At 37.3% G+C, this 27,500-nt stretch overlaps 1 protein-coding gene and 1 long non-coding RNA gene across 2 annotated transcripts in view; one reads left to right on the top strand and one right to left on the bottom strand.

The window, feature by feature from the left end:
- LOC132012018 (uncharacterized) overlaps nt 1–27,500 on the bottom strand; it is a 197,061-nt gene that overhangs the window by 118,261 nt on the left and 51,300 nt on the right. The window lies entirely within an intron of this gene.
- On the top strand, nt 9,538–18,409 carry LOC132012545 (pseudouridylate synthase PUS7L-like). The gene is given in 3 exon segments (XM_059392596.1): nt 9,538–9,721; nt 17,669–18,315; nt 18,317–18,409. Coding segments are annotated over 3 exon segments (924 nt in total).

Raw genomic sequence — 27,500 nt, forward strand, 5'->3', positions numbered from 1 at the left:
GGGGTCCTGGGATCGAGTCCCGCATCGGGCTCTCTGCTCAGCGGGGAGCCTGCTTCCTCCTCTCTCTCTCTGCCTGCCTCTCTGCCTACTTGTAATCTCTCTCTGTCAAATAAATAAATAAATCTTTAAAAAAAAAAAAAAGATCATCCAATGTATGTCTTTGGAAGCATCTTTGATATTAAACATTTGTGCAAAACAAAATATTTATTATGCATAAGTTTCTCTGGAAGGATTCACAAAACCTGTTAATGATGGTTGCCTCTGAGAGGGGCATTTTGAAAGAAAAGCAAAGACTTATTTTTATTCTCTTTTGTACTGAGTTTTATTTCCTATTTTAAAAAGAATTGAAAAAACTAGTTAAGTCCGCACCTATTTATAACTTCATTTTAAACTTAAAAAAAATAATAAAATATCTTTATATTCCCCCATCACCCTTTCAAACACTATCCCCTCTCCACACATACACACATACAACAGCCTATAAGATTTCCTAATAAATATATATTGGCAAAACAATGAATACTGTTACACTGAAAAGAAATAAAAAATTAAAAAAATATATATATAGGCACTGAGACTAATTTTCAAAGGGTCAGAAAGGACAATCAAATACTCGCCATACCACCTTCTCTTCCAGAGCCTCTTTAGATATTTTCTCCTCTTAGGCACTCAAAACATGAAAATTAGGACTTACATCCCTTTTCCTAGACAGGAAGGCCACCAAATACCCTATCTGCCCAAAACTGGCTAACCTTAGGGACTCCAGGAGGTATTAAACCATTTCCCCATTAAAGGGCAGTTGCTATCATATTCTCCAAAGGACACTCAGAGTGACTCTGTGGCACCTATAAAATAGGGAGGAAAACTGTGACACCCCTGATTTGAGGCCAGCCTTTCACTTCTTACCCTGGAGGTGGTAGGATTTAGTCAATTGGAGGACAAGAGCCATTGCACCACACACTTCCCAGTTTAAGCTAATATTCCCAGTCATGGAGCATTAGATCTCAGTCTCCTTTCTTCTCTACCCAGATTAGTGGAACATATCAACCTAGCAAAGTGTTACTGCTTACAATACTCAAAGTAAGCTATGTCCAATCTACCACCAATAAGACTAACAGATTCACTCTCTACTTGCATATTCTGTTTCTCACTTTCCAATTGGTTTTGAATTGGGATAAAGAAGAGAGGTACCATTTATTGAAATATATCAAAAACACTACCAAAAATAATATCATATTAAATGTATCCATTGATTACAAAACACATGCTAATTTCAGAAACATTAAATTGACTGAAAGTGAGGTTCTTTGAATTAAGGAAACAAAATGTATCCTTATAACCCAATGGTTCAAACTCACTCCTCCCTCAATTGTTGAATTCCTAATTCTGGCATCCCTTATATTATCTGAAACCTAGCCATGGCAGAAAGCATGCTTAGTAACTAATTAGTAGTAGAATATATTTCATTATCTTAAATGGGAAAAATAATAATGCATCCCCAACCCATCCATAAAACCTTCACAAATCACCCTAAATATCAGTAAATCATATTTTTAAAGTAGGCTCCATGCCCAGTGTGGGCCTTGAACTCACAGCCTTGAGATTACAAGTTGCATACTGTACCAACTGAGCCAGACAGGTACCCCTCAGTAATTCATTCTTAAATTCCTATATAAGAATGCATCAAGTATTTTTGCATAACATAAAAATGTTCAATACACCAATAACCTAATCATTAAAACCCCAAAAATCTATCAAGTACCTACACAAGTAGGTTTGTTTGAAAACAGTACACATAGAATAATAGACAGCATCAGGGAAGAATTCCCTCTTCACTATAAGAAATAGGTTTTTTAATGTCAATAACAATAAAAATAATGTATTAAAGGAATAAAAATGATATCTAAATTGAACCCCAGGTTAGTAGTCCCAGGCACCCCACAGAAGAAAACAGGAGGCTGATGAAAAGATGAACATTCAAAGATTATATGACAGATTTAAACAAGGGAGCCAAAGCACAGAATCCTATCAAGAGAACATTGAAGATGGGACCACGACCCACTCACATCTTCTCTCTCTCCCTTCTTCCTTCTTTCCTTCCTAAAAACCAAGACTGGGGAGAGAGATTAGCATCTTTTGAATTCACCATACCCCAGGCACATTACAGCAATTCCTCACACTATCCCTATAATATAGAAATGATTGTCCCTATTCTGCAAATAAAAATACTGAGACCTAGAGAGTACAAGTTAATTGCCCATGAGCCAGATCACAACAAAATAATTAAGCAACAGAGCAGTGATCCAAGTCCTGACTTAAAAGCTCCAGATTTTCCCATGAACTTTACCATTTCAGTAGCTCAGACCAAACACCTCCTGGTAATCGCTGACTCTCTTTGACAATTCACCTCTAATCTGTCAGCAAATCTTGTTGGCTCTACCTATAAATATATTCAAATACAACCGGTTCCCAATATCTTGCTACAACTACCATGATCCAATCCATCATTCTCTCTCCTAAATGATTACTAGGAAGCCTGGTTTCTCTGTTCTTGCCCTTGTCCCCTATAGTCTGTTTTTAACACATCAACAAAAGTGACCCTCTTATAGCCTAAGTCAGGTTACATCTCCCTTCTACTCAAAACACTTCAAGGGTTCCCCAAAGTCATGCCCAGAGAGGCCTATAAGACCCTGCCTTTTGCGTATTACCCTCTGACTTACTGCCACTCTCCCTCATTTGATCCATTCTACCACTCTAAACATGTAAAGTTAATGCCTACATTAAAATCACTGCAGTAATTATGCCTTCTGCCTTGCACACTCCTCCATCAGATATCCATATGATTCCTTCCCTCTTCAAGATTTCACTATGTATCACTTTCTCAATGAGGTCTACCTGAAATCATAGCACCACTTCCCCCACAATATCCCTGATCTCCTTTACCCTGCTATATTTTCCCATGCCACTTACCGTCTAATATAGTATAGAAATGTGTCATGCATACTGTTTGCTGTCTGTCTCCCCCAATACCACCTCCCCAGTTGAAATGAAAACCTCATGAGGTAAGGAAGGTTTTTTGTTCACCTATGTACCAGGAACTTAGAACAGTAGCTGGTACATTGTAGATGATCAATAAATATTTGCTATAGTACTAAACACTGACTCCAGGCTATCCACTACCTCGTCAATGGTTATTTCTTGACCTTTTAAAATATCTTTGGGTCATATCATTCATTGGGAATCTGATAAAACTATGGACACTCTCCCCAGGAAAACATACATTCTCAGGAATGTATGCACATTTTAAAAATTCTGATATATAGTTTCAGTGGATCTCTGGACTTCCTAAAGAACATCCATAGAGGTCATGGATGTCTTCATTTAGGTCATGGAGACCTAAATCCACAAGGATATATCTCTTAGTTTTCACTGATAGACCATTTGAGATACAATGAATGAAGTAAGAGTTTCTACACTAGAAAGCGAGTCCTCAAAACCCCAGATGTCCCTCATTCTGGCAATTCAAAGCTCCTACTCCCAGGGACTTCCAGGAAGTAGTAGGGGCTTCCAGGAAGATGGCTTTGTGGAAGGCGAGGCTGAGAATAAGACTGCTAGGACCAGAGCAATAGGTACTCAGAAAGAGCAGTCTAGGTGGATCCTCTTCCCTTTCTCCTTGCTCCTGTCGGACTGACCATGCCTCCATCCCTCACCAAACTCTACAGTGGAGTGCATTAAAGTTAGATCAGGAAGCAGGAGCTGGCCTCCCATAGGGTGGGAAAGGTCCACAAGTAGCTTTCAGGTATATAGCGGTAGATGGAAAGGCATCACCAAGTAGAGGCAGTTGGAATAGCAATAAATTCCAGTAGCCTCCCACCTGGGACAATCATTCTCAGTTATTCATTCATTTATATCTGAGTGTAACTACTTCAGAGACTCCCTGAACAAAAAGAAAAAAATGTTTAAGAGCTTTGCATTTCTTTTTAGGAAAAAAAAAAAGTCTACAAATACATAATCAAAATCAATCAAAATTATAAAGCACTAAGAAATGGAAAATCTTTATTAGAACACAAAAGATGTTTTAGAGAAAACAAATGGTCTCAATTTTCTTTGCAGTAATATTTACAAATAGTAGGATATTAATTGAAAAATTATCATACCGAACAGACTGACTCTACCTGGAATATTTGGCTTTTGGTGTTCTATTTGCTCTCCTTCAACAGAAAGCAAGCTCAGGTAAATAGTAGCAGGAGCAGAGATGAGAGGGAGTAGAGGTGTCATTCCAGAAATAAGGAAGCAAGCACAAAATTCAGTGTAACCGGGCTCCCTTTCGAGCTATTATCATAGCTGTGAGAGCAGTAATGAAACTGAATAATTGTTTTAAATGACTATGTAAAGGGAATAAAAGGACAATGTAAAGAGAAGAGGTCTGGAAAAGTCCACTAACGTGGAGGAATCAGCACGTGTCAAGTAGGAAAGAAGTGTAGCTGCAGTAAACACACAAAGCAGGGAGAAACATCCATTGAAAAATGTTCATTTCTCAAATGAAAATGTTCATTTTTCAAATGAAAAATTTCATTTGCTGGAATTCCAAAAACACTGCATGTGTTGCAGTCAAGGTTGCCAGGTAAACAGTGTGGATTCTTCTCAGGACCAAATGTATAAAATCTATGCTGGAAAAATCCTCACAGACTAAAGAGAAAAAAAAAAAAAACACTACATACTTTTTGCACTGATTCAATAATGATGTGACAGACACACAGAACCAGCCCTCTATCCCCTATGGATGGCCCTGAACTCTACCTACCTTGAAATGCATACTGGAATAGCATTTGTTAGGCACAAAAACATCTGCTCTTGAGGAGCACCCCATGTTTACACAGGTGTTTCATGTCCATAATCTCACTGGGCCTCAAACAGCCTGTGACTTGGTGACACAGTTGCAAGATAAGGTTGCTGAGTTCATAGCATGACTATCCCAGATCACACAGCTTGAACTTCGGGTCATATAACTCATTGGGTCATGACTGCTGCCTCCAAAGTAAACAGGCAGAGAAATTCACTAATGCCATATGCTAATCTCTACTTCAGAGCTCCAAACTTGGAGCCTTGGAGCTCCAAACTTGGGCAGGGACAGGATGCCTCAGTGGTTCCAAGATGTTTTCTGGAGAAGCTTCAACTCAATGCACCCACCTAGGCACTACTTGCTTCATGTCCTAAGAACCTCAGGAAGTACTCCAGATCTCCGAGGCTAAGGAAGTAGCTATAAGTTCAGAATGTCTTTAAGAGCAGGTTATAAATGCCCTAAAAATTCAGGAGAATCCAGTCAGAGCTATCCTGACCCCTTACTGTTCCCTACATCCTCACGGACTTGGAATCCTACTCTCTTAAGGGTTAAACATCATCACTTCCTATGTTTCCTTTTCCTTCGCCAACATCTCTGCATATCCTTAATTTTCAGTCTCTACTTAAAACTCCTTCCACACAGCTCTCCTGTTATATTAAACTGAAATCTGACCACCTAAATCTTCCATCTGCTGTTGTACAAAATAAATCTAAGTGCCTTCATATGTGAGTAGCTAAATACATAAACAGCTACCAGACCCATCACTAGTTGATAAAGAATAAGACAAATGTCCTTAATTAAATCTCAGACTAAGCAAAATATTGTTAGCAAAGTAACATTAGATTCACAGCTTGCAGTACCAATTATAACCATAGCTACAAACATAGATAAAACACTCTCCTCAAAGTTTTTTTCAACTTACCCTGTGGCTCTAGTTGACTATCCGTCTTAGCCTTAGATTAAGTTTGCCACCACTTTGGGCTACAACCCCAACAATCTTGAATCTCGGGAAGACCCAGGCCAGTTCCCACAGATTAATACCCCAAGACACAGAATGATGAACTAAGCCCTTCCTATCATTAGTCCACAGCCCTTGTTGTATATTAGAATCATCCAAGGTGCTTTTTAAAAAACCTTCATGCTAGGGTCCCACCCAAGATGATCTGAAACAGAATATGGGGTCAATGGAAAGGGAATATTGGTAGGTTTTTAACTCTTCACATAACTCTAATATGTAGTCATAGTTGACAATTATTATATTTAAATCAGTGGTTCTCAGACATTAAGATGTATAAGCATCACCTTTAAAATGGAACCTGTAGCTCCCAAATCCCAGAGAATCGGATTCCTTGAAGTTGGGGTGGAAACCAAAGGTTCAGATGTTTCTGAACAAGGCAGTTCTTTGAAGTATACCTTAAGAAACTGTGCCCCAGGTTTTAGATAAGTGGTTTCTAAAATATGGTCCCTAAACCATTAGCATTAACATCAGCATCACCTAGAAATCCATTAGAAATATAAACTCTAGCATGAGAGACTGTGGACTCTGAGATACAAACTGAGGGCTTTGGAGGGGAGGGGAGTGGGGGGTTGGGTGAGCCTGGTGGTAGGTATTAAGGAAAGCACGTATTACATGGAGCACAGGGTGTGGTGCAGAAACAATGAATCTTGGAACACTGAAAAAAAATAAAACAAAATTAAGATGTTAAACTTGAAAAAAAAAAAAAGAAAAATAATCTCTTGGTCCTCCACCCCAGACACACCAAAATGAAATTGTGAACAATCAGTGTTTCAACAGTCTTCCAGGTGATGCTAATGCCCACTCAAGTAGGACAAGCTTTGATCCAGATGACTGAGTTTGTAAATTAGAGAAGAGAGGATCCCAGTGAAGTAAAGTGGTCCAATTAGCACACCCAAGGTTTTGCATCATGCCGTACAGGAAGAGTAGCCTTTGGAAACAACCTAAATATTTTTGAGTACCTGTCAAAAAGCTATTCTAAGCCAAAACCCACTAAACAAGGTAAATTTGCTACTAAAATACAACCAAAAGTTTGTTAAGATGATCAAGACAAGCTTAAGATAAAAATTAAAGGACAGAGGCACTTGGGTGGCTCAGTGGGTTAAGCCTCTGCCTTCAGCTTAGGTCATGATCTCAGGGTCCTGGGATCAAGCCCTGCATTGGGCTCTCTGCTCAGCAGGGAGCCTGCTTCCCCCTCCCACCCCCTTGTCTCTCTGCCTACTTGTGAGCACTGTCAAATAAATAAATAAAATTTTAAAAACAAAAAACAAAAACTAAAGGACAACAAAATATTTACTATCAAAACAAAACTCTAACGGCAAACCCTCAGGCTGATTTTCCTGAAAATTTCTTATTCTCCTGGATATAAACATCTACAGAGCTACTAGGAAACCTGCTCCTCCTCAGAAATCCCAGAATAATCACAAAAACATTCATATATCATTGTGCTGGTCACGAGGAATTTTCACATTCTATGTTTGATATTATCCACTACCTTCCTCATATATAGATGAAAATACTGGGTCTTAAAAACTCTTTAAAAGCTTCATAATGTATAAACTTATCAAATCACTATGCTAAACATCTGGAACTACTGTATTGTGTCAACTATACTTCAATTAAAAAAAAAAAAGGTAAATAATTGGCATGGTTAGCTAGCTAATAAGAGACAGAACAAGAACTTGAATCCATATTTTAGAAGCCAAATCCAGAGTCCCCTTCTCTACCCTGTACTGATTCCTCTGACCTACTCTGGATCCTTGCCCCAGGGCAGATGACTGTGGGGATCCCTGGGTGCTGTGTCCTCAATAGCACACAGGCTTGAGGTCAGTGGGACAATGGAGATGGGTGGCAAGGGTAGGAGTGATTATGGCCTACTTTTATAAAAAGTTTTTCAGACGTGATTAGAATAAATATTCTTAATTATATCTACCATTACACTGTCATAGATAATGTGTTATTCACATTTAATGCCAAAAATTTGTTATTAATTACAAATTAGTTAATTTGGCATCAATAATATTAATGCCAAATATTTGTTATTAATGTTATTCATTAATTACAAAAATTTGTTCTTAGTTGTAGTTTTACTTTTTCAGTTTTGTCCATAGCCTAGTATTAGATTAATCTTTATTCAAGAAATATAAGTAAGCTGGTGAGAGGGGAAGTCTTAGAAGCCTGCTCAGGGACTAGAGGAGTCCAACCGCAGATTTAGTATTTGCTTCAGGTAATCTTTAAGTAGATAAGTGCATTAAGAAATATATCCAGGGGTGCCTGGGTGGCTCAGTGGTTTAAAGCCTCTGCCTTCGGCTCAGGTCATGATCCCAGAGTCCTGGAATCAAGCCCCACATCGGGCTCTCTGCTTAGCAGGGAGCCTGCTTCCTCCTCTCTCTCTCTCTCTGCTTGCCTCTCTGCCTACTTATGATCTCTGTCTGTCGAATAAATAAATAAAATCTTAAAAAAAAAAAAAAGAAAAGAAAGTACATCCAAGAAATCTTTAATAATTCTATGAAACCCTCCATTTATAATTTATTTCCTCAGCTTTCTGTGCAGAAAACATGACAACATTGGATATAGAACATCATATATATATTATACAACCATTTGCATTAGAAATGGATAAAAATGAAAATATATATTTGTATTTACTTGTACATACAGAAAGGAGCCGTGGAAAGATGCAAAAGAAACTGATATTCCTGGTTTCCTGACTATGGGGCTGGGAAAAGAAGGCTGAACACAGAGCCCAGGGCAGAGGGTGACTTCATTGCATAAGTTTTTATATATTTTTATTTTGAAACAATTTTAGTGTTTCACATATTCAAATATAATTTTAAAGAATCATGTGGGTTATTTTTTAAATTGAAAGCTATGTTATACCTTGAGATTTTCAACCAAATAAAATTCCACATGAACTTAGGAATTAGATTTTATTAGACTAACTATAAGAGACATCAAAATTAGTCAAGTCCTAATTAAGAAATCCTAGGACAGCAGAGTAGTTAGGCAAAGAGTGGCACAGGTGACGCTCTTTGGGAACTTGAAGAGGCCAGGATATCACCTCCCCTAGTCTGTGTCTGCTGATTTATAAAAGAATTTAAATTCCATCCACTGAGGATCCAAATGTACTACAGTAGGGGACTGGCTTAAACCCTTCTCTTTTATCCATATAAAGAAGCAGGCAGGATAGAAGGAGATAGACAGTGGAAGAGCAGGAAACCAAGATATCATTAGGTCCCAGGAGATCAGCTAGATAGTTGTCAAAGCGTTCTGAACACCTACAGACTCAACAGGAGAGAGAAGAAAAGCAGCAATTCTAGGAAGAGAAAATTGACCACTTTCTGGAAGGTAGGATGTGCTAAGAAGTGAATCCGGAGAAACAGTAAGATAGACCATGGGGGGAAGGGGTCGGCTCCTGGCAAGTAAGAGAGCAGCAGAGTACAAAATCAGAACTTTTAGAAGTCTGGTCCATGGAGGTATGTCACTCCAGAGGCTAAGTGGAGGCGGCATAGGGTGGGGGGTGGCACCCTCATGGCAACAGTGTGGTTTAAGGACCCATGGGGACACAGAAAGACCTGGGGTGTCTTAGTGTGGCAGAGCTCCCAGGTTTCAGAGCGGGGAAGCCAGCTGCACAGACGGTGACGAGCAGTGGACTCTCCACTCAGGGTTACCTAAAACCATGATCCAAGGCACAATTAGACCACTGTACTTCAAGCAGGGACCCACAAGCAACAGATCCAAGGAGACCCCCTCCTTCCTCCTACAGGAGAAGCAGCATGGGAGCATGCTGCAGGAATCTGTTGGGCTTACAGACTCCAAACATGGCTGTGCACCAGAGATAGAAATGCTTGGTCACAGGCTGGGTGAGTTCAGAGTGTAGCTGGAGACCTGAGAGATGGGAGGGATTGACTGCTTTTCTCTGAGGGCACAGTGAGGAGAGGGGACCTGTGCTTTCAGCTCCTACGGGGTCATAGATTGGGAAATCATAAAGCACAGAGCAGAAATCAATGAAATAGAAACAAAAAGAACAACAGAATAGATCAATGATACTAGGGGCTCCTTCTTTGAAAAAATTAGTAAGATTGATAAACGCCTGGCCTGATATATCAAAAAGAAAAGAGAAAGGACCCAAATTATTAAAATAATGAATGAAAAAGGAGACATCACAACCAATACCAAAGAAATACAAACAATTATAAGAACATATCATAAGCAACTCTACGCCAAAAAATTAGACAATCTGGAAGAAATGGATGCATTGCTAGAGACATATAAACTACCAAAATTGGATCAGAAAGAAACAGAAAACCAGAACAGATTCATAACCAGTAAGGAGATTAAAACAGTCATCAAAAATCTCCCAACAAACAAGAGCCCAGGGCCAGATGGCTTCCCAGGGGAATTCTACCAAACCTTTAAAGAAGAATTAATACCTATTCTCCTGAAACTGTTCCAAAAAATAGAAATGGAAGGAAAACTTCCAAACTCTTTTTATGAGGCCAGCATTACTTTGATCCCAAAACCAGACAAAGACCCTACCAAAAAGGAGAAATACAGACCAATATTCTTGATGAACACAGATGCAAAAGTTCTCACCAAAATACTAGCCAATAGGATCCAACAGTACATTAAAAGGATTATTCACCATGACTCAGTGGGGTTTATTCCTGGGCTGCAAGGTTGGTTCAACATCTGCAAATAAATCAATGTGATATAATACATTAATAAAAGAAAGAACAAGAACCATATGATACTCTCAATAGATGCTGAAAAAGCATTTGACAAAGTACAGCATCCTTTCTTGATCAAAACTCTTCACAGTGTACTCATTGAGGGTACATACCTCAATATCATAAAAGCCAACTATGAAAAACACACAGTGAATATCATTCCAATGGGGAAAAACTGAGAGCTTTTCCCCTAGGTCAGGAACACAGCAGGGATGTCTACTATCACCACTGCTATTCAACATAGTACTAAAAGTCCCAGCCCCAGCAATCAGACAACAAAAATAAATAAAAGGCATCCATATCGGCAAAGAAGAAGTCAAACTCTCACTCTTTGCAGATGATATGATACTTTATGTGGAAAACCCAAAAGACTCCACTCCAAAACTGCTAGAACTCATGCAGGAATTCAGTAAAGTGTTAGGATATAAAATCCATGCACAGATATCAGTGGCATTTTTATATACCAACAGCAAGTCAGAAGAAAGAGAAATTAAGGAGTCGATTCCATTTACATGTGCACCCAAAGCCATAAGATACCTAGGAGTAAACCTAACCAAAGAGGCAAAGTATCTGCACTCAGAAAACTATAAAGTACTCATGAAAGAAATTGAGGAAGACACAAAGAAATGGAAAAACATTCCATCCTCATAGATTGGAAGAACAAATACTGTGAAAATGTCTATACTACCTAGAACTATCTACGCATTGAATGCAATCCGTATCAAAATACCATCAATTTTTTTCAAAGAAATGGAAAAAATAATCCTAAAATTTATATGGAACCAGAAAAGACCCCAGATAGCCAAAGGAATGCTGAAATAGAAAACCAGACTTGGTGGCCATCATAATTCCAGGCTTCAAGCTCTATTACAAAGCTGTAATCATCATGACACTATGGTATTGGCACAAAAGCAGATACACAGATCAATGGAACAGTAGAGAGACCCCAGAAATGGACCTTCTACTCTATGGTCAATTAATCTTCAACCAAGCAGGAAAGAATGTCCAATGGAAAAAAGTCTCTTCAACAAATGGTGTTGGGAAAATTGGACAGTCACATGCAAAAGAACAAAATCGGACCATTTCCTTACACCACACACAAAAATAGACTCAAAATGGTTGAAAGACCTCAATGTGAGACAGGAATCCATCAACATCCTTGAGGAGAACCCCAGCAGCAACCTCTTCAACCTTAGTCACAGTAACTTCTTTCTGGAAACATCGCCAAAGGCAAGAGAAGCAAGGGCAAAAAATGAACTACTGGGACTTCATCAAGATCAAAATCTTTTGCACAGCAAAGGAAACAGTCAACGAAACCAAAAGACAACTGACAGAATGGGAGAAGATACTCACCAATGACATATCAGATAAAGGGCTAGTATCCAAAATCTATAAAGAACTTATCAAACACAACACCCAAAGAACAAATAATCCAATCAAGAAATGGGCTGAAGACATGAACAGTCATTTCAGCAGAGAAGACATCCAAATGGCCAACAGACACATGAAAAAGTGCTCAACATCACTCAGCATCAGGGAAATGCAAATCAAAACCACAGTGAGATACCACCTCCTACCAGTCAGAATGGCTAAAATTAACAAGTCAGGAAATGACAGATGTTGGAGAGGATTGGTAAAAGGGGAACACTCTTGCACTGTTGGTGGGAATGCAAGCTGGTTCAGTCACTCTGGAAAACAGCGTGGAGGTTCCTCAAAAAGTTGAAAATACAACTACTCTACAACCCAGCAATATCACTACTGGTTATTTACACTAAAGATAGAAATGTAGTGATCTGAAGGGGCACATTCACCCAAATGTTTATAGGAGCAATGTCCACAACAGCCAAACTATGGAAAAAACCTAGATGTCCATCAACAGATGAATGGATAAAGAAGATGTGTTATGTATATATACAGTGGAATTCTATGCATCCATCAAAAGAAATGAAATCTTGCCATTTGCAATGACTTGGATGGAACTAGAGGGTATTATGCTGAGTGAAATGGGTCAATCAGAGAAAGACGATTATATGATCTCTCTGAATGAGGAATTTGAGAGGCAGAGCCCAGGGCTGTGGGAGGCAGGGAAGGATAAAAATGAAACAGATGGGATTGGGAGGGAGACAAACCATGAGAGACTCTTAATCTCACAAAATAAACTGAGGGTTGCTGGGCAGTTGGGGGTAGAGATAGGATGATTGGGTTAGGGACATTGGGGAGTATATGTGCTATGGTGAGTGCTGTGAAATGTGTAAGCCTGATGATTCACAGACCTGTAACCCTGTAAATAATACATTGTATGTTAATAAAAAATTATTTTAAAAAAACAAAACAAGAAATAACAAGTGTTGGCAAGCATATGGAGAAAATGGACCCCTGGTACACTACTGGTGGGAATGCAAACTGGTACTGAAGAGAAAAATTACCAAGAACAGACCCAGGGTGAGCAGGCCCCAGAAGATAGAAACAGCAAGAGATAACCAGCCCTTTTTCTACTTCTGTAACCAGACTCCCCCCCGCCACTGGCTCCCTGTACTACTCTTCCCTCCTAAAGCAGCTCCCTGCCCCCCCCCATTTAAACCCACCTACCAGCAGCCAGCATAGCCCTTGAAATCTCACCCCTTGCACCCCACTATAAAAACCCTGTAACCCCGCCACCTGGGGCCCAGAATTTAGAACATGAAATTCTGGTCCGCCGGCATAAAATAAACCCTAGTTCTCCTAATCCTTTGAGCGTCACTTGGTTTCTCGCCACTCTGATTATTTTCCCCAACAGTATGGCCATTGTGGAAGACAGATTCCTGTTTGGAGGAAGATTCCTCATAGAGCTTCCTGGAAGCTCTTCTATGAGGAAGACTCCTAATAGAGCTACCCTATCATTTGATAATTGTACTACTTACTGGGTATTTATCCCCAAAACACAAAAATACTAATGCAAAGGGATACATGCACCCCTATGTTAATTGCAATATTATTTATAATAGTCAAATTATAGAAGCAGCCCTAATGTTCATTGGTAGATGAATAAAGAATAGATGGTATATTTATACAATGTAGTATTATTCGGCCATAAAAAAGCCTGGTGGTGGGTATTATGGAGGGCACATATTGCATGGAATACTGGGTGAGGTGCATAAACACTGAATTTTGGAACATACACACACAAAAATTAAATTAAATTAAAAAATAAAGAATTAGGTCTTGCTATTTGCTATGTGGATAGATCTAAAGTGTTTAATGCTATGAGAAATAAGTCAGTCAGAGAAAGACAAATACCATGTGATTTTACTCATCTCTGGAATTTAAGAAACAAAGCAAGGGAAAAAAGAGACAATCCAAAAAACAGACTCTTAACTATAGAGAACAAACTGATGGTTACTAAAAGTGAGGTGGGTGGGGGAATGGGTGAAGTAAGTAATGAGGATTAAAGAGTACATTTATGATGAGCCCTAAGTAATGTATAGAATTATTGAATCACTAGATTGTATACCTGAAACTAATATAACCTTGTATGTTAAAGATACTGGAATTAAAATTTAAAGACTTAATAAAAAATTTAAAAGGAAAGAAATATGGAGAAATAGAGTATATTGTCAAAAGACAATACTAAATTTTATCTCTATTATGATTACAGTTATGTAAAAATGTCAAATGCGTTTGGGCTAGGACTGGAAGGGAATACCAAAAATGACAGTGTTTTCTTATTTGGAATTCTGGGTGTTTTCTCCCATTACGAGATTTCCATTAATGTTATGATTATTAGATCATCTATGCAAATATACAGCTGACATATGATCATTTTAATTTGTATGGTTATTCTACTCTTCATAACAAGTTTGTACAGCTAAATAATAATATAACAGCTGCTCAATGATTTTGTAAACAATAAGATGCTATAAAGCAACCAAGGCTGTTCTTCTAAAATGTTTGCTCTATCAATATACTGTGGAAATAACAACCACATCTATCTGCCCAGATGTCAGAACACATTGCCAGAAAGAGCACCATCTTCTACAGCAGAACGTGATTATGCTTAAGAGACAAATGGGATTATTACAACTACTTCAGAAATGGGGAAACTGAGGAACAGAATGATTTCAAGACTTATTCAAAGGCTAACAGACAAGTAAGAATGACTTTACAACTTGCTGATACTTGACTAATAATCTAAATATATTTCAGATTTCTATATCAACTATTCTTAGCTTTTAATACACAGTATAATTTGCCTAAGTAAAAGGAACACTGTAGTACCTTGATTCCTTGATTTCATTTCTTATTACATGCCCCTTCTATTTGCTTAGAGTTTTTTTAAAATTCTCAGATACTAATTAATATATGACAGATGACTTTCAAAGACAACACTAAATAGAATCTTCAATTTCAGGTGCTCAATTTACATGCAAAAGAACAAAACTGAAATTGAAGTACATTTATACATATATTATTTTCCAACTAAAACAGAATAATGACTTCTGATACTGTTAGGACTACAAGCTACCTAGCTTTATAAAATGACCTAAAAAAGAATAAAGTACTAATAAGAATCTGTTCAACACCCAGTACAATTCTAACCCAGAGTTCTTTTAAATTACTTGGTCTATTGATTTTCGATTCAAAGAAATGAAAACCAAAGAAGGGGTACAGCTAATCTACCTTAGAAGCATCACACAATTATTTAAAAATAACATTGTTCTGACTAGCATTCAGCTCATTCTAACCTTGTCATTTCATGTATGGAAAAAAGTCAATCATAGGATTCCTTCCATACACATACAAGTAATGACAGCTCTGAAAATTCAGAAAGTAACAGTTTCTTTAACCACTACCTAAACTCTAAATAGTTACAGACTTAAGAATGAAAGACATTTTACTCCCTTTTGCATTAAACTGATAGTATCACACTTCAGTCAATAAACATTTCATAGATTCCACATCCTTATTTTTTTGTGTGTAAGGGTCTAAGTCTTGAGAAATTCGGCAGAGGGGTATGTTTTCCAGCAAAGTATTTGAAAATGTTTGGTAATACCATCTATCAATAATTTTCTGAACAATCTGCAAATTCAAGGTCGCAAATTCCAGTCCCTTCTTGATCAAAGCCACAATAATAAATCTTGTTTTACTCTATTCTAACATGGAACTGCAAGTCAATTCCATTTTACCCTTCGGAAGAGAAGCACACACTGGTAACTTTCTGGCTGTATCTAGGCCACCAACCTGTTTTGGTTGGCTCATACAAACTTAAGAATTAAGGAACATAAAAGATCAGTTAAATTCACACAGAAGTCCAGATACTCAGTTTCTCTTGCAAGACTGGAAACTTAGGCAACCCTAGACCTCCATTCCTATGTGGCAACAATTCAGCTGACGGGAAAAAGTGGCTGCCTCCTTTACATAGCTCTGAATTTCCAATTGACCACATGGTCCCTGCTAACTGACTCCTAAATTCTACTGTGTCCCTGACACCAGACCCCTGTTAAACCCAGCTTACTTCATAGAATTACGCTACCTACCTGGCTTCTATAGGCATTTGAATTTCTGAACTGATAAAAAGTTTTCTATTTTGTGGGTGCCTGGGTAGCTCAGTTGGTTAAGCAACTGCCTTCGGCTCAGGTCATGACCCTGGAATCCCAGGATTGAGTCCCACATCTGGCTCCCTGCTCAGCAGGGAGTCTGCTTCTCCCTCTGACCACCTCCCCCTGCCCTCATGCTCTCTCTCATTCTCTCTCAGATGAATAAACAAAATCTTTAAAAAAAAAAAAAAGTTTTCTATTTTGTTTCCTTAGCATATATTGAACATCCACTGAATAAAAGGCTCTTTGGGAGAGTAATGAGGAATAGCAGGTTATAAGTCCATGACCTCAGGGATCTTAAACTCTAGCAGCAGGGAATGAAATGCAGTGATAGTCAAGGTACTTAACTTTGAATCCTATATAAAGGTCTAAAGCAGAGTTGTTCAATAGAATTATAATGTAAGCCATATATATAATTTTAAATTTTCTAGAAGCCACATTGAAAAGATTTTTTAAGTGAGGTTAACTTAATAATATGCTTTATGTTTTAAAACTTTTTCCCCATGTTGGTATATTTTACTATTTTTTCATTTATTATGTTAGTCACTACATAGTACATCTTAGTTTTTGATGTAAGTGTTCCACGATCCATTGTTTGTGAATAACACCCAGTGCTCCATGCAATCCATGCCCTCCTTAATACCTATCACTGGGCTAACCGACTCCCCCTCCCCCCATCCCCTCTAAAACCCTCAGTTTGATTCCTGTAGTCCATAGTCTCTCATGGTTCATCTTCCCCTCTGATTCCCCCCCCCTTCATTTTTCCCTTCCTTCTCCTAATGTCCTCCACGCTATTCCTTATGTTCCACAGATAAGTGAAATCATATGATAATTGACTTTCTCTTCTTGACTTATTTCACTTAGCATAATCTCCTCCAGTTCCATCCACGGTGACATAAAAGCTGGTTATTCATCCCTTCTGATGGCTGAATAATATTCCATTGTATATATGGACAACATCTTCTTTATCCATTCATCTGTTGAGAGGCATCTCAGCTCTTTCCACAGTTTGGTTATTTGTACATTGCTACTATGAACATTGGGGTACACGTGGTCCTTCTTTTCACTACATCTGTATCTTTGGGGTAAATACCCAGTAGTGCAATTGCAGGGTCATAAGGTAGCTCTACTTTGAACTTTCTGAGGAACCTCCACATTGTTTTCCAAAGTGGCTGTACCAACTTGCATTTCTACCAACAGTGTAAGAGGGTTCTCCTTTCTTCACAACTTCTCCAACATCTATTGTTTCTTGCCTTTTCAATTTTTGCTATTCTAGTATAAGATGTTATCTCAATGTGGTTTTGATTTGAATTTCCCTCATAGCTAACGATGATGAATAGTTTTTCATGTGTTTGTTAGCCATTTGTATGCCTTCTTTGGAGAAGACCCCATCAAAAAGGAGAATTTCAGACCAGTATCCCTGATGAATATACATGCCAAAATTCTCAACAAGATCCTAGTTAATAGGATCCAACAGTTCATTAAAAGGAATATCCATCAAAACTAGGTGATATTTGCATTGTGCCCAGGAATTCCTTAACTTGGACGGGAGAGGGAAGGAACCAAGAAGTCAATACTTTCACTGGGTGCTCTGATGATGACCACAATGATCAGTCTCCTTCAGAAAAGGAAGATAGCATCAATGATGGAACTTCCAAAGGTGAAGAAGAAAAAGTTGATGTTTTAGGCAACTTGTTAGATGAAAAAACTAATGAATTACTGTATCACTTTGCCTGTGATATAAAAGAGAAGTGGAATTCTAAAACTGAGCTAATTGGATTATCTCCTGAATTCTCACTGGGCAGAATCCTTGACAAAAACCAAAGGGCTATTTTGCATAGTGCTGTTAGGGAGAAATTCCCCTTTTTAATAACTGTTACTAAAAATAGTGAGATTGTTGTAATACCCAATCTTGAGTTTAAGGAACTCTGTTACTTGGTATCTGAAGAAGCAGCATTGGACTTTTTAAAATATTTGGATGCAAAGAAAGCAAATTCCAAATTTACCTTTAAACCTGATACAAACAAAGACCACAGAAAAGCAGTCCATCGTTTTGTCAACAAAAAGTTTGGAAACCCTGTAGAAACCAAATCTTTCCCTGAACTCAGTTACAATGCCAGTAATCCAAATGTAGTGATTACAGTAAGATTTCGGGGAAAAAACACACAAGCACAGGAAAAGATCTCTTTTTGAATGCCGGGATCAAAAAGTTATATACACAGTCTCCACACCCAGGGTAGAGCCCTGAGGCCAACACCTGAGCAGAAATCAAGAGTTGGATGCTTAACAGACTGAGCAACGTAGGCGTGAATCTGTTTGTCTTCTTTGGAGAAATGTCTGTTTGTGTCTTCTGCACATTTTTAAATTGGATTATTTGTGTTCTGGATGTTGAGTTGTATGAACAACTTTTTCTGGAAGTTGAGTTTATATATTTTGGATACCAGACCTTTATTGGATACATCATTGCAAATATCTCCTCCCATTCCATAGGTTACCTTTTGGTTTTGTTGATTGTTTCCTTTGTTGATTGTTTCCTCCATATAAACATTTATATTTTACCATTTCAACATAGAATCAACATAAAAAATTACTAATGAACTATTTACACCTTGTTTTTTGTACTTTGAATCCAGTACGTAATTTATATTTAACAGCATATCTCAGTTTGGACTAGCTATATCTCAATTGCTCAACAGTCACATGTGGCTTGTCACTTCTCTTAGACAGCATAGAAATAAAGTAACGACAAGGAGTCCAGAAATAGCAGCAACTCATTTGACTGGAGAAATCAAGGAAGGCTTAATGGTAAGTGCACCATTGGAATATAAATAAGATGCTGATCAGTGGAGATGGGACAGGTTGGAAAACTTTTTTTTTTAATGGTGGGAAAGCAGAACAAAAACAAAGTAACATATCTGCTTGGGAATTAGAAGAACTTGGACTCAGAGAGACAAAAGAAAAGGGAAAAGCAGAGGGTGGTATGATTTTATTCTCTCAGTAATGAAGAGTCATCTAGACATTTGGAGCAGGAAAGGAGTTTCTCAAATATACATTTTGGGATAGTATATAACTTTGGACTAATGTAACTCAAGTCAAATTAGTCAGAGTTCATGCAAATAGGGTTAGAATTCAAGGATGGAAGCTCCAGAAGGCTGCTATCAGTTTACTATAAAGAATGATTTTCTAAATTGTCAGAATTGCCCAAAGAACTATATGCTGCTCTAGGAGGTTGTAAATTCAACTTTGGGGATGTAGAAGCAGATGCTAGATAACAACTCAGAAATCAGGCAAGTAGAAGAGCTTTTGTGTCCCCTGTAATACACAGATAGCACCCCTACGCTCAATTCCCTTTGAGCAAGCTATAACTTCAGGCCTTTCTCTCCATTCAACACAGCATATTGTAATGCAAGGGAGAGAGAGTGCTATTATTACTGAGATAACCTTGAGTCTGTTCTAATTTATTTTTTAACAGAAAATAAATCACTCTCAACCTTTGTTACTTTATTATTGAGGGGGGCGGTTAGATGAAGAACATTTTATTCTCTTGGCAACTGGTATAAGAATTACTCCTGGTGAAAGAATTGCCTTTGTTGGAAAAATGCTTCTTCAGTAGCACCACTTGGGGTAGGTGAGTCCTGCAGGGCAGGAATGTCAGCTGAGGCCAAGGACTCAGAGGAGAGCATGAAACTACATGGCATGAGACAGAGTCATCTGCTCTTAAAAGGGAAGGAGTGAAAGAAAAGAAAGTCAGGGTAGGGAGAAAAGACCAGAGTTAGTGAAATTGTTGGGAGACTGAATTCTTCAGATAGTACAATTACAAACTCAGGAAATGCTTAGTATGAGTGGATCTGGAGTAGTAAATTAGGGGAGGCACTAAATTCTGCATCCAGGTAGACAAAAAACAAACAGAAAACACTTGCAGATGCAAAATGCTAAACCAGAAAAAGCATCAAAATATGAGCCCTTAGAAATGTAAAGAAATCATGGGAACCACTGTGGACTGGGGTTCAAGTCACATTAACTTAGAATTGCAGGGGCAGGGAGATACTGTTGATCATCTTAATAACATTACATTAGTCCAGACTACTTGTAGGAGAGCACCTATCTGCCTCCACACATACGGACATCAAATAACTGTGATTCAAATAGCCATTCTTAGAAAGGGTAGTCAGCCTTACACTGTGCATTGGCAAAGACAAGCTTGTGGACCTTCTCATCCCTGACTTGGTATGACAGTAACCGTCTTAAGTGGCCACATCTCAAATGCTCTGTAACAGTTTTATCTAACCAGTTTTCTTCCAAGTGAGGTCTGAGCAGCTAATATGGCTGGAAGACCTTTGAATTGCAGAAAATAATGCCATACTTCCTGCAGTGCCCATTTTATTTGATGGTAAATAATCAAAAACCTTGTCATTTTAAAATAAGTATGGCTAGATTATTATTAGATTAGTATTTATTATTAGATATTAAAACAAACATTTAATTTTAAGATAAAACCTGGAGACATCAAGGCATAGCATATCTTGATCATTCCTTGTTTCATCACCAGGTCACAGAGGCACATATGCTTTACTGTCCACTGCTATAAGACTTGAGTAGACAAGCTTGTGAAGCCCTGGTCTAAACCACACCAAAAAGTAGCTCAAGCAGAGCCCTGAAGATCAACTGTCACATCACAGCTATCTGAAAGTTGCCTTTGATTTTATGCCAGTTTCTAAGCAGCTTTGGGGACCTATCTGGTAAGCATAAATCAGCTACATTATCATCATCTCATGGCATTTAGAGGTTCCACATATGCAGACATCTGTCTATCAGCATTATGTAAAACTAGATAAATACAAATGCTACCTGCCTTCTGGAGCTCACCAGCTCCATACTACAACTAGCTGTGGACTCAAATTTAGCAAAACACATAAACACAGGCCACTGAACCTTGGGGACATCAAAATCACTAAAGCAGAATCACAAGTAAACTGCAGTTATGCTGTTGATTGTGTGACTGGAATGATGACTGAGAGGAAAATCAGTTTAGCACAGTGGCCAAAAGCAAGAGCCCTACAACCAGACTCTACAGGGGTGGATCCTGGCTCTGCCACTTCTCAGCAATGTGACCTGGGCAAGTTATGTAAGCACTGTTTCTCAGTTTCCTACCATGTGAAATGGAGAAACTAATCATTCTTGCTCTATGGGGGTTCTGAGAAAAGTTAAATGAGATAATAGCTGTAAGGCACTTATCCAACTGCCTGGTACAGAGTAAATGTTCCATCAATCTCTCTCTCTCTCTTTCTTTCTCTCTCTCACTCTCCCCCCTTCCCTTTACTCTCCTCCCCTCCTCAACCATCCATGTGAAATGGTTGGACAATACATATTTGGATGTCCTAGGGACTGTGCTATGCCTAAAGGCACACAAATCAAAATGCTCTCAGACTAATTAGGTTGTCCTGTAATATAAGGCAAGTTGTGAAAATCACTATAATAAAGGTAATAAAGCACTTAGATAGTATCAACCTGAGGGCAGGGATGGGTCTCATTCATCCCAATATCCTCAGCATCTCACCCTGTGTTTAGCACAAAAGCAATGTTCAATAAAAAGTTGAAAAAGAAACAAATGATTAGTAAGTGAATGGTGAGCAGAACTAGTAAAGGCTTTGGAGAAAGGCCTGGTAATACAGGTGAGATTTCAGAAGGATCTGAAAAAAGAAATAAGATGTTTGAGTCAAAGAGAGAAAAAGGAATCAGAAAAATGGAGAGGAAGCAGGGAAGGGACAAGTAGGCTTGTTACTTACACATATTATGGCCCTGATATCAAAATTTCAAAACACGTAAAAGAATTATTATCAACTTTGTTGTCGACCAAAAGTGAAAGTGAAAACCCCTTGTCAAGCTCTGGCCAGGAGAAACTCCACAGGCAAGAGAGAGAGCCTCAGACTTGCCCAAGGTCTGGACTTAACTGAAGAATAAAAATGTGCTAATCAGAGGAACTCCCTCATTCTAGGCGGAAGCCCACCTGAACTACCTGGAATGTTCTCAAGGTTCCACACTTTTTCTTGGCTCAGAATCTTGCAATGAACTGTTTTTTTCCTTTTCTAGATTCCTCAAATCATCCACCCCCCTCTGCCCTCCCCTACTCCACCTGCCTAACTCCTTGTCATAAAGGACTCAGTTTACATATAATCTGGAAAGCTTTCCTTGTGTCTCACCACCAAAATCTGGGGTAAAGACCCACCCAGTCATATTTCTATAGCAATCTACACTCACTCCCACACTGCAATTGCAACTGCCTATTTATTTAGGTAGCTTCTCCCATCACATCACACTGTGAGCTCCTTGAGGTAGGCATTATATACCATTTACTGTTAGAGGCTTGATATATTAACTGGGGAAAAAAGTTGAAATTCCCCAAAATTACAAAGTATACAGGTTGCAATATACCATATATAACATTTGGGCAAACTTTTTAATCCACCTCTAGCTAAGGCTATTTAGAAATTAATGAATAATGTATTACTCAAATCCAGTTTCCATTTGGGCATAGATTAAAAGCTCAAATGTGCCTCATCTTCCCCATTCAAATACAGAAGGCCAGTGGGATCCTAATTCCACCCCCCTCAAGAAAGTTTACAGTTTCCTTTTATTCCTAATAACAACAACAAAAAAGCAATGATTTTTCACCTATCAGGTTGCTAAAAAAAGAAAAGTTTAATTGAATACATTGTTAGGATGTGCAGAAACGGGCAACTTAATACCCTGTTGTAGGAAAGGTAAATAACTATCAAATGCAAACTATCATTTGCACACCTCACAAATTTTTCAGGTGATCTACTCCAAGCATGCAAAACTCGGTGTACGAGGTTACTCAGTGTTGGATTTGGGGGAGCTATTTTTTTAATTGCGTTAAAATACATATAAAATTTACTACCTAAAGCATTTTTAAGTATGTAATTCCTGGCATTAAGTACATTCACATTGTTGTATAATGACAATCACTATCTATTTCCAGAATTTTTTTACCTTGTCAAATAGAAACTCTTACTCACCAAAAAAATAACTCCCCATTTCCCTCCTCCCAGCCACTATTTTACTTCCTGTCTCGATGAATTTGCCTATCCTAGGTAGTGCATTTAAGTGGAGTCATATTATATTTGTCCTTTTGTGGCTTATTTCACTTAGGATAATGGTTTTAAGATTCATTCACCTTGGAGCATGTATCAGAACTTCCTTCCTTTTTTAAGGCAAAATAATTATTCCATTGTATGTATATAGCACATTTTGTTTATCCATCCACCTATTTATGCAGATTTGGGTTTGTTCCACCTTTAGCTATTGTGAATAATGCTTCTTTGAACATCAGTATATAGTATTTGAGGTTCTGCTTTCAATTGTTTTGGTTATATACCTAGAAGTAGAATTTCTGGATCATATGGAAATTCTATTTTTAACTTGTTAAGGAACTTTCAAATTCTTCTACACAGGAACTGTACCATTTTACACTCCTACCAGCACTGCATTTTTACAAGAACAAGAGATTGGAAGCAACTTACACATTTATCAGTAGTCAACTAATTAAATAATTTATAGTGCATCCTTACAATGGACTACTACGCAACTCATAAAAACAGAATAGGGACTACTCTTTTGTATGAATAAAGAAAGAGTTGGGGAACCTGAGTGGCTCAGTTGGTTAAGCATCTGCCTTCGGCTCAGGTCATGATCCCAGAGTCCGAGGACCAAGCCCACATCAGACTCCCTGCTCAGCGGGGCATCTGCTTCTCCCTCTCCCTCTGCCATTTCCCACCCCCCACTTCCACTAGTGCTCTATGGCTCTCTGGCTCTCTGTCAAATAGATAAATAAAATCTTAAAAAAAAAAAAAAAGGAAAGAGTTCTACATGTATTAACTGAAAAAGCAAGATGCAAGAACACTGGGTATGTTATGTTACCATTTATATAAAAGAGAAGAAAAAATATTTATACATATAAATTTGCTTGGAAAAAATATAAAATATCTCTGGAAAACTACAGAAGAATTATCACATTTGTTGCCTCATGAAAGAAGAATTAAGTGATGGGAGGTCCAAAGAGCACAACGAGTTTTCATTATAATATGCTTTTATACTTCATGAATGTGAAATATATGATTACATGACCTATTTAACTGTTAAATTTTTAAAATAAATCAAATGAATTGGATTTTGTGAACAAAACACATCTGACCCTTGTTCTTGCTGCAGGTCCAGATCCACCACCCTTAAAAGGGGAGAAAGAAGCATCTCTCCTGTTGAAATACCACACACATCTCTCAGAAGAGTGAATTCATATTTTTACTCTATTATCTCCTCTGCTCCTTTTCCCTTTTTTCTAAAACAAGATTTGATCCCCAACTTTAACCTCCTTCCTCAAGATGATTTCTCTTTACCTTCCATAGAGAAGGAATGTCTTCAAAACTATTTTGTGAAAACCAGGACCCCACTCCAAGCTTCTGATAATAACTTCCTCAAAAAAGTGAAGACACAGAGTAAACATGACAATCAAACACACGGAAAATAAGGATCTCTCCTAATTCAGTAAAATCACAGCACTAACATAAGAGCTTGAGAAAATATAAAAGTGAATCCATCATTTTATCTTTGAAATGCTTTACTATCTATATATGTTTGTAATTCCAATGTCTTTCTAACAGTCCTGATTGGAAAATGAGGATAATATTTTTTTTTCATTATCTTTGAGTAATCCCAGAAAAGCATAATAGCTCATCATTATAGGGAAGATCATAACAATGCCAGAAAGAACAAAAAATCAAATGCTTCTCTTTCCATTACTTAATACCAACTAGCTCAATAAATATATATTTTTTAAATGGTTATTTCCCAGGTTTCTATTTAAGTTAATGCAGCAATATACCCAATTTGTACTCCTAGTTAACTACTCTTCGTCCTTGGGGACTACAGTACTCAATTAGTTATATGCTTTTAGTCATTTGCCTCTTTGCATCTTTCTTGAAAATCCACAGTTGATAATCACAAGATTCAAGCTGAGGTAAAATATTGTCAGTATTTTTAAGCACCATTTGGCCAAAAACACTGCGTGGAAACACATACACACGTACACACACACACACACACACACGCTGATGAGTCATAGGCAGACTGTAGCATGTTATTTTGAGACTTCCCTGCCCACCATAACACTGCCATACATCTGGCCCATCTTCAAAATGGTGATTCGCTGGAGAAGTATTCCTGCTACTCTCCAAGGCCAGGTGACACCAATGCAAGAGTAATATATAATTTCCAGCCCCCTACTTTCAGAGTTTTCATAGGGAACATGAAAAAAAAATTTTAATAAAAATCAATATAGAAAACATGTGCTCTCATAATCTTAAATAGGCTTTAAACTATTTTTTCAATGAATTTAATTGATATGGAAATATTATGCAGTTATTCAGAAAACTATAGGTTTGAAGATTTTAATGCTATAGATTAAAGTTTTAGTGAAAGGGGCAGTGTGCTGATAATCAGGAAAAGACGTAATAGAACACTTTTTGTAGTAAAAAATGTACAATAAAGATTTTCAGTTGTGCCAAATGGTGAAGAGTTTGCTGTTAATACATTCAGCTGGTGCTCACACAAAATTTGCTCTACATATTTTCATATCGAGTGTTATCTGAATCAGCAGAAATAACACATTTGTAGTTCCTCAGTGTTTCTATACTATTGATCTAGAAAATTTGCATTTTGAGGACTTTTGTTTCCTTTCAATAAAATAATTCTAGTTATAGAATGTAAATATATGACAAAATGTGATTTGTATTTTGATGAGTTAATCCTCTTATTCACATGCATGATTTTATTCTGAATTGTTATTTATATAACCACGCCTTGCTTTTAAAGGTATATATATAATTGAAAACACAATTTTAAAACTGATCACACATATAAATGTAAGTGAATGGTAACATGGCCTATAATTTATAATTAATTTGACTTCTCTACAGCCATACAGTTACTTGATATATTTAACAGGTTAGATTTAAAATTAATCTCATGAATTAAAATATTCCTTTTATTATGAACCAGGTAGTATTATAATAAGAGTACTTTTAGAAGAGAATAATAATAGAATCAAAAGTACTGGATAACACCAAGCATTAACAATGAAATAAGAGAAAAACATATGTTTGCTAGGTGTATTTTACTCTGTTCTGAGAAACAGTATCAAAACATTATCCTGAATCAGTAGTAGGAGCTCACTGTTATAATCCTAACAATCTTATAAGCAAAAGTTTCTGGGCTTTTGGAAATAATAACAAATATGTAAAGAGTCATTCCAAATACAGATTCTACAGATCAGTTTTTTTTTTCCAAAATAAAATAAAGCCAAAGTCAACTTCAAGCTTATTATTGAATAATAATTTAAACAAATACCTGGTTTCAGATTTACTAAGAATAATGTAGTCACAGGTAAGATGATCGTCTTTTGTTTTAGTGCAGCTAAAGATAAAGCTATAAAAGAACAATGTGAAAAAAACATATAGCAATAGCAGAGTAGTTTTAAATCTGTACAACTGTATCATGTTTCTTATTTTTCATTGGATGCAAACAACTTCAGAAATAATTCAACAGTTAATTTACCCTTAAATTACATGCTCCCTCAAATGAACAAAGGCTTGGTCAGCTGCATGATAAATACTTTAAAATATAAATGTATGTCCAATACAACTGTATATATGATACTATAAACAAAAATGAATTTGAGCGTGGTAATTTCAGGAATAAGCAGTGGAATTTGAAGAATATTATCATTACATTATTATTTTAATTGTGAGGTTGTGGGGTTTTTTTTAACTTATTTATTTCATTGGTTGCTTTGTTGTTGTTATTATTATTATTATTTTGCTAGAGTAACAGTATTTGATCTTTATGGTATCCCTCTCATAGGAAAAATACCTGATCAGCAAAACAACCTGCTTCCCAGAAAGTATCAGCATGTTTTCATTTCCATTTGCAATATAATTAATAAATTTAAATTCATGGAATATATGATATATAAATCATGTTTCACATGGACCTCTAAAATGTATACATATTCTACATTTGCATCTATTATATACACTTAATCCTAGACATGAAAATCTGATTTAAACATTTTAAAACGCAATGATGATTTTAGAACTGTTAGGAAAGGAAAATTGACATGAAGACTGATACCCTCAAAGGAATATTTCCCTGTAAGTCAGCCTGTAATATTTTTATTTCTTTACTCATCAAAACATTTTTCCTTTCATTAAAAAAATACCTCATTTTTCATATGCTTAGAATTTGATGTGTAGGAATATAAGCTT

This window comes from Mustela nigripes, chromosome 2 (genome assembly GCF_022355385.1).
Source record: "Mustela nigripes isolate SB6536 chromosome 2, MUSNIG.SB6536, whole genome shotgun sequence".
Lineage (NCBI taxonomy): Eukaryota > Metazoa > Chordata > Mammalia > Carnivora > Mustelidae > Mustela > Mustela nigripes.